Genomic DNA, 9395 nt, shown 5'->3' with positions numbered 1-9395 from the left:
TTTAAAATGAATCCATCATTTAGAATAACCCTGTATTATTTTTTCAGCATAGTCCATTAATGCGCCGATTAATGAATATACATACGTCGTTTCATCATCTTGTGATGTATACAGCCTGCACTCCAGAAACATGAACATCATCAGTTTAATTATAATTTTTGACATGTTGCTTGCCAGTTTTGATGGTGTTGCAATTTTAATGTTCAAGAATCCAGGTGGCACATATGATGAGACAGGCACTGAGGTCACAATATCATATTGTAGAGCATGGTCTACAGTAGGATATTGTGTGTTGTCAGTTTATGCCCATTCAGTTTTAGTTCTATTTATTCTGAGTTGCACGTTCTCATAAGTAATATAATTGGACAGATAAGAAATCTACTCAACTAGTGGTGGCAGGAGAAAACATAAAGAAATGTGCAAGTTTTTGGATCCAGTAGCTCTTCTGGCAGATTTGAAGGAGGAAGAGGGATGAAGGAAAATAACTGGTGAGGTTTAGGAAATGGGAGAGTAACAAAAAAGTTGCCCAGAACCTTAGGTCAGAACAGACGTATCAGATGGGATGAGAAGGAAAGACTGATTGTTGGGGACTGCACCAGATAAGATTTGAAAACCTGAGAGCTTAAAGGTGTAAGATGGATAATAAGGAAGATAGATTACTGGCAAAAACATCGTGCAAGTGTTAACAAGAGTGAAAAGCTATATGCATTATATATGGTAGAGGTTGGGGCGGGGATGAGGGAAAAAATAGACAGGTCAGAAAATAAAAGATAGAGAAAAATTAAAAGCGACTGAAGAAAGGAATACGTACCGTGAAGAAATGCTAAGACTGAAGAAATTAACATAAATTAAGGCCAGGTTGGTTGCAAGGACCAAGGTCATATGATGCCAGTTACCACCTGCGGAGTTCTGAGAAATGGTTATCAGGGGGAAGAATCCAGGTGGCACATGTGATGAAACAGGCACTGAGGTCACAACTATCATATTGTAGAGCACGTTCTACGGTAGGATATTTTGTGTTGCCAGTTTATGCCCATTCATCCTAACTGATAATTTAGTGGCAGTCATACCAACGGAGAGAGCCAAACAGTGTTTACATAACAGCTACACTTATGCTCATAAATTAAGGATAATGCCGATAAATGGTGAAACAAAGCTCTGGTAGGCGGTTTGCAGGTTTAAATCATCTCGAGGTATGACCGTGTGGTGCATTTGACTGCAGTCGTCGCACAGTGGCGCTGGCAGCAGCCCACATATGCAGAGGGTATGTTGGTGCATGTCAGAGTACGGTGCAGCAAGTAAGTTTGCAGACATTTTCAGATGTGCTAATGGTGACTGTGAGTTGAAACTGGCTCAAAGGACACATATTGATGACATTACGAGGGGTAGAATACTGGGGTGACTGGAGGCTGGTAAAACACAGCAGGTCGTGACATGGGCCCTCCATGTGCTGCAAAGTGTGATCTCAAGATTATGGCAACGATTCTAGCAGACAGGAAACGTGTCCAGCACTACAGTACGGGACGTGCACAGTGTACAACACCACAAGAAGACAGCCACGGAGTACTGCAGGTTGCCTTGCTCGGGACCTTACCGCAACCACTACAACAGTTGTCTCCAGACACACAGTCTACAGACGACTGAACAGACATGTTTATTCGCCCGGAGACCTGCAAGGTGCATTTCACTGACTCCTGGTCACAGGAGAGCCCGTAAAGCCTGGTTTCAAGAACACTGTACATGGTCATTGGAACTGGGGTCCCAGGTTATGTTCACGGACGAGTCCTGGTATAGACTGAACAGTGATTCTCGCGGGTTTTCATCTGATGTGAACCAGGAACCAGATACCAACCCCTTAATGTTCTTGAAAGGAACCTGTATGGAGGTCGTGGTTGATGGTGCGAGGTGGGATTATGATTGGTGCATGTACACCGCTGCATGCCTTTGACAGAGGAACTGTAACAGGTCAGCTGTATCGGGACGTCATTTTTGCACCAGTATGTCCGCCATTACAGGGTTGCAGTGGGTCCCACCTTCCTCCTGATGGATGATAATGCACAGCCCCACCAATTTACCATTGTGGAGGAGTACCTCGAAACAGAAGATATCAGGCGAATGGAGTGGTCTGCCTGTTCTCCACACCTAAACCCCATCAAGCACGTCTGGGATGCTCTCGGTCGACATATTGCTGCACGTCTTCAAACCCCTAATGCACTTCAGGAGCTCCGACAGGCACTGATGCAAGAATGGGAGGCTATACCCCAGCAGCTGCTCGACCACCTGATCCAGAGTATGCCAACCCATTGTGCGGCTTGTGTACACGTGCATGGTGATCATATCCCATATTGATGTCAGGGTACATGCACAGGAACCAGTGTGTTTTGTAGCACATGTATTCCGGGACGGTTTTCTCAAATTATCACCAATATTGTGGACCTACAGATCTGTGTTGTGTGTGTTCCCTGTGTGCCTTTGCTATTAGTGTCAGTTTTGTGTAGTGCCACATTGTGTGGTACCACAATCTACAATTATCCTTAATTTATGAGCATGAGTGTAGTTCATGGCATGTGTCACTTCACAGGTGGCTCTCCCTTTACAGTATACATTTTATCAGTTATGATGCTGGTATAGGTGGTGGTAGGACGGTGCATGGGGTAAGTATTACACTGGGAATGGACACAGGGATATGGGGCACAGAGTAGTGATTAGATGCGGAAGGAGCATAGAGTCTGACCTATTCTAGTTGTGGTGAGCAAAAGATGCAACAGGCCTCATGCATGATTTTAATGTGTCATAGCCTTGTCAAAGTAACTGATTAATACATTCAAGACCAGGATATTACTGAGGGAGAAGAGGTGTACTAAGCTTTTTTTTTTTCTTGGAGGGCCTAGTATTATCAAGGTTGGATGTGATGACCAAGGAAATTTGCTTTATTGGAACTAGGCTTATGGAGTAATTATGCCTAGTGAAGGCAAGGGTGAGAATGGTAAGTATTGCTGTGCTGTAAAGAGTCTGCATCAGAACAAATATGTTTGCCTCAAATGCCAACGCTGTATGGGAGAGAATGTTTGATATGGAAAGGATGGCAAATGTCAAATTGTGTAAGTACTGTTGCTTTTTCAGTAGCCTTAATACAAACAGAAGTGTGTAGCTGAATGTCGATGAGGATCAGGTCAACACCATGGAAAGTGGCATAGGACCATGTGAAATTTAATTGGGAGAATGCATTAAGAGATTCCAAAAATTTTAACAGGTCACCCTCACCATGATAAGTGTTGCAAGGACATCATCAGTATATCTAAACCAAACCAGGTGCTGAAAGCTAATGGATCCCATAAAAGCCCCCACCAAGCAACCCACAAAAAGGTTGGCATAGAAAAGAGCCAACTCTTTTTCCCAAGGCTATGCCCATGATCTGTTTGTTGTCTATGTGTCAAACGTAAAGCAGCCATTTGTAAATACAAATCTGATTAAGGTGAGCGGGAAGAAAATCATATGTTTGGAATCAGGTGGCTGCTGGTCGAGGTAACGTTCAGCAGAGCACCTCCTCCTTTACGAACATTCCCCACATAACATGCTCTGCCTACTGCTAAACATTACATTCTCCCAATTAAACATTACATGGTCCTATCCGAAATCCCATGTCACTTTACTTGATATTGACCTCATTCTCACTGAGGTTCAGCTACACACTTCTGTTCACAATAAAGCTGCTAACAAGCAACAGTACACACTACATTTTGACAACTGGCATCCTTTCCATATCCTTGTCTTGAATGTATTTATCAGCTACTTCAACAAAGTTGTGACTTCCTAAAATCATGACCCGAAATGAAGTCCATTCTGTCTGACATTTTGCCACCACACATAAAATAGTTTTTTTGTTGCCCTCTGAATCTCTGCAATATCCTGGTCAGACCCTATGCTCCTTCTGTACCTGTTTCCTTACTCTACAGCTCCTACACCTATGACTTAACCTACGCACCCTCCTACCACTACTTATACCAGCTTTGTAACTAGTAAAACATATACTATTAAAGGGAGAGATATCCGTGAAATGACACGTTGTGTATTATCTGTTATGTAAACACTGTTTGGCCTTCTGCATTGGTATGACAACCACAATGTTGTCAGTTAGGATGAATGGGCATAGAAGAGGATGTATACTGGCAACACACAATATCCTGTTGTACAGCATAATGTGCAACATGACATTGACTTTGGTGTCTGTTTCATCACACATGCCATCTGGATCCTTCCTCTTGAAACCAGCTTCTCAGAATCCACAGGTGGGAACTGGTGTTACATGTTCTTGCCATCCACCTGGCCATCATTTACATTAATTTCTTCGGTCTCAGCATTTCTTTACAGTAACTATTCCTTTCTTCAGTCCCTTTTAGTTTTCTGTATCTTTTTTTTCCTGACCTGTCTATTTTTTCCCGCTCCCATCTTAATGCACTTAGCTTTCCACTCTTATTACCTCTAGCATAATGTTTAGTCAGTAATCTGTCTTCCTTTAAGCCCAGGTTTTTAAATCTTGTCTGGTGCACTCAACAATCAGTCTTTCCTTCTCATCCCATCCAGTAAGTCTCCGCTGACCCTGGGCAACTTTCCCATTAGTTAAGTCTCCCCATTTCCTAAACCTCTCCAGTCTTTTCCTTGATCCCTCTTCTGCCCGAAGAAGGAGCCACTGGCTCTGAGAGCTTGCACATTTCCTTAAATTTTATTTGTGTTTTCTCCTGCTGCCACTTGGCAAGTAGTTCTAATCTATCAAATTATGTTATATTTCCAAAAACTGATTATTTTTGTTGATATATTAAACGCCACAATATGTGTAGAACAGGAAACCATGGTTGGGAGAGAGTATACTAAATCCTCCCTGTTCACCAAGTAATTTAATATTTACTTTGTTCGAGAGTTTCATCTTCTGTAACAGCTGAACATTTGGAAAGGGAATTTTATTCCTACTGAAGCTCGGAAAGACTAATGCACAACTCTACTCCCTCACAGACAGCATGTGCTAATAGGTGTCTTACGCTTTTTGACTCGCCATGCTAAACTGGAGTCACAATGAAACAAGATAAGTAGAACTGTGAAATAAGAACATATGCTATTTTACTGATGGAATCATCCTCACCAGACTTCAATTGTCTACTAGTTACTTTTGATACATTTCTGTCGATAATATGTAATTTACTCCATATACCATTTCTCTATTCTGCCTCTCTAATTTTATAAATGTAACTGATATTGCCTTGAAATATGTTGTGCCTTCACTGTTTTCATTTTTAACTTGTTTCTCTGTAGATCTGTATCTAATACGGTTCTCCGAGTACATGCAAAACTGCAGGAGAATCTGATGTGACGCTTAAAACTTGTAGATAATACTTGGCAATCTTTTGAGCAACCAAATAGTGTCATTATGAGAAACTGTAAAATCCAAGTTTTAACACTTTCAGTTCCGCATCCAAGGAGATACTCCGCTTTTCTTGAAAAATGTTCCTAGTGCTATAAATAATATGAAACCATAGTGGGATAACGAATGAGCCATAACAATGCTCCCATTGTCGAAGTTCTAATGCCACAAAGCACTCAGAAAATAAGCAAAATGTATAAAATTTATTACAAACAAGGTAAACACACAAATTTTATATTTTAAAAATTAAAGTACACAATCAGCTTGCAACTACAGAAACTCAATAAATTATAATCTTAAAAAAATAATACTGTTTGCAGCAAGCTCTTGTGATTTCTGAAGAGAAACTGCAAAAGCAGCACAGCCTCCATCTGAATGGAAGATATTATATGGTATTATCACTCCCAAAACATCACATACATAACAAATTCTGCTTTATAGTTGGTAGATACCACCTCTGTTTCACAATCTGCATTTTACAATGTTTGTGGTCTGAATTACAGGATTTGAGTGTTATTGTCGGCATTATTAAACTAACCGAGTGATTTTTACTGAAAAAAATCTAACCATTACAAAAGTGGCATTCAGTTAATTAATCTTTCATTGTTTAAAGAATTACATTATCTATCGCTCTGCATTCCAACACCACAGTTATACATCATTTAACTCAGTCATTGTCACTCAGTTTCAAATATACCAGATAATTCACTGATTACAAAATACAGGTTGTGTGCTTTCACTTATTACTAAGGAATGTGTGCTTAATCGGAGTTTAAACGTATGACAGTAATAAACAGGCATGATTAGTAAGTTATTGGTGAGTTATCACAACGCAAAAGGCACTGAAAAAAAGTATCCAAATGAACAAATAATGAAACAATTTCTGAAATATCTTTATATTTCCATAACAGGATACTGTTTATTTTTCTTGAATAAGTATACGTAGAAGGACTGCACAAAAGAACGACTGTTGCAAAAGCTGCACTATGAAAGTTTTCCATTTCGTCTTTTCAAAAGTCAGTGTGTTTTATTGTGATACATGCTGTATTTATTCCTTGTATCAAAACTAATATGAGAAAATGCATATTTAATTTGTCCAAAAATCAAACTTTTACAATAATGACTACAGTATGCTGCAGGGCTAGTGCATTAATTTCTGGAGGGGGCACTATAGTTTTATTATGTATACACACTACAATGTAGAAAACTGTGAGTATAATTCAATTTATTAATAAATAGAAATGAGAGCAACAACAAATCTTAACGGTTATTGTATAAGTGCACTGTCTTTTTTACGAGTTATTCAAGCTGATACTGCAATTATGTTGTGCAGAATGAATGCATCAACAAGATAACTAATGCAAAACAAGCAACTTGCAGTGTGTTTATGCAGCGGTAGCAACAAATTAATGTTCTTCTCAATATTAACAAGTATGCATCTATTATACTTTCGAACAATTTCCTCCAAACTAAAGGCCACTGCTTTACACTAAAATGTATCTCTGATGATTTAACTTTTACTTTGCCATTAACATAAAAATTACAGTGACATGATCAGCGCATTATATCCTACTGCTTTTTTTTTTTTTAGCCTGACTGTCAGAGCTGGAGTTCAACTCTGCAATTACGCCTGAAAAGACAGTTTAAGCCAATGCAGGCTGAGTAATAGACCAGTTGCTTACCACATGCATTTGCTTTTCATTACTGCTCCTGTTTCATAAACCAAAATAGTACCGGAACATAATATGCAACCTGTTTCTCAGTGTTTCATTTCACAATCCTGTGAACAAATATCTCCTTATAAAGACATACATTTCTCATATTTAAATAAACTGATGCACCAGCAACACCATACACTTGTGGCATATCTGTTACTATTCGAAGAATGGCAATAGGCAATTAATTTGAGAAAAATAGTACACCATTTTTTTTAAAATTACTACTGCCTCACTAAGACATGCCTCCTCCCTCGCCTGTTCCTTTCAGATCTTTTTGTTACTGGAATCCCAATTTACCAATTTGTTCCATAGAGGCAACATTGATATGTACTAAACAACAATGTCATTTCTACTAGCAAAACTGCTGATAAATACACATTATGTTGAAACCATCTTTCATAACAAAATTATACATATTACTGTGCCCAAAAAAACAATAATTACATTGCAACACAGGACCTGTAAATTCGAAAATGCAGCTTCATAAGTCCATCTTCCAGTTAAAAATTTTAAAAATTTAGTTAAAAGAAAGTCACAAGACTGAAACAATGAATGACAAATACATTACAGCATTGAGTATGAACTAAAATTTAGCATACACCAACGATTTACTGACAAAGGTAGTCCTGAACTATCTCACCAGTTCCCTCATAATCAAAGTGAAAAGACATTTACAGACTAGGAAAATTTTTCCTTAAATATAACAATATTGGAAACAAAACAAAGCTGTGCACTTATCTCATTAGTTCAGATTGGAGGTAATTAAACCCATTTCTTCCTAGCCCTGCACAAGTGTGGATTAACACCTCTTCTGTAAGTTTAACTTACAAACAGAAAACATTAAATATGAACACTTGGCCACCTCAAGCCGCCTTCTTTGGTACCACCGCACAGAAACAACAGATAAATTGTAATATATTTCCTCATTGATGAAAGCTTTTTTTACAAATTTATAAATTACCTGCACAAATTCTGGCACATGGCAAATGTTATCTGGTTATGACATATTGCTGCCCCACTTATAACAAAAGATAGCAATGGTTGTCGCACTGATTGTATATTCAAAGCCACTAACTATTACACAAATAACATTACAAACCATTATTTCTACAACTCATTACACTCACTAGCAGTTTGAGTGCATTCCACCATAATTCCGTAAGTTAGCTGCCGATACTGTTGCAAAATAATTTTAAATTATTCAAGAGGAAATTACAAATAAATAATGTACACATCAATAGAATAGCCTCTCTCTGAACTTTCCGTGAGATTACAATCATTAAAATTTCATAATATAACAATACAACAATAAATAATTATGCAATAAAGACCTGCTATTGCCTACTGACATATATCCTATTTTTTCAAATGAAATTAAATATGCACATTAGTTACTTTAGCCTTTTCTGTGTAAAGGATGAGATCGAATTTGAGTTACATTATTGAAACTTAACATATTTCACAGTGATACTCACATTAAGTTTCCCGTTAAAACAATTTTGTTTGAAACTCAACATCCAGAAACTGGCACTCTGTATATCAACAAGAGTCAGCAAACCTGTGTATTTCTTCATTACCCTTTCTTTCTTTCTTTTTTGTTTTTTTAAAAAAGAAACTAAGAATTCAATACCTTGCACATTTGTATAATAAAGCTCAGACAGACTTTAGCAATAAATTATACATCTGAATGTTATCACATGATAGCTACAGTGGCTTGTAAAATACAGCAGTATAGTTCTTAAATCATCTTACTGTAATATAAAGCAAAGTTTAATGCATTTACCACATTACAACCAAACAAGTTAATCACTTAAACAGACATGTACTGTTTTGTGGTCCAACATTTTCTCAAGGCTGGTAACATAATTGCTCTGTACCAGCCTACGCAATATTGGTATATTATAATTCCAACAGCAGTGGTCTCTTCAGAAAGTCTTTCTATGGATTGCTCTGTGGCCTTCTTCGTCATACTCTCTTTTTGATACCCACATTTTCTTGAAAGTGTCAAGAGAGGCAAGAATTGAACCACCAATCCATGTTGTGTACAAACGTTCTTGTGGTGCCGATATCTGAAGACAACAAAGGAATTGTTAATATATGCACTGAAGGTGTGGACAAGACTTCTTATTTCTTAGTGAAACTGTCATTCAGCTCAAGAGAAATTTCATTATAATATGGAAAAGATATAGACTGCTACTCACTGTATTGGAGATGTTGAGTAGCATACAGGCACTACAAAGAGACTGTTATACATTTAAGCT

General features: G+C 38.1%; 1 protein-coding gene across 1 annotated transcript in view; it reads right to left on the bottom strand.

The window, feature by feature from the left end:
* Nucleotides 1–5600: 5600 nt before the first annotated feature.
* Nucleotides 5601–9395, bottom strand: part of LOC126414198 (actin-related protein 1) — a 73866-nt gene continuing 70071 nt past the window's right edge. Inside the window, exon 9 of the mRNA XM_050083326.1 lies at nucleotides 5601–9203. Coding sequence (XP_049939283.1) covers nucleotides 9060–9203 — 144 coding nt within the window. The 3' untranslated portion in view covers nucleotides 5601–9059. The remainder of the gene's footprint in view (nucleotides 9204–9395) is intronic.

Source organism: Schistocerca serialis, chromosome 1 (assembly GCF_023864345.2).
Source record: "Schistocerca serialis cubense isolate TAMUIC-IGC-003099 chromosome 1, iqSchSeri2.2, whole genome shotgun sequence".
Taxonomy (NCBI): domain Eukaryota; kingdom Metazoa; phylum Arthropoda; class Insecta; order Orthoptera; family Acrididae; genus Schistocerca; species Schistocerca serialis.
This window is presented reverse-complemented; position numbering and strand designations above follow the sequence as displayed.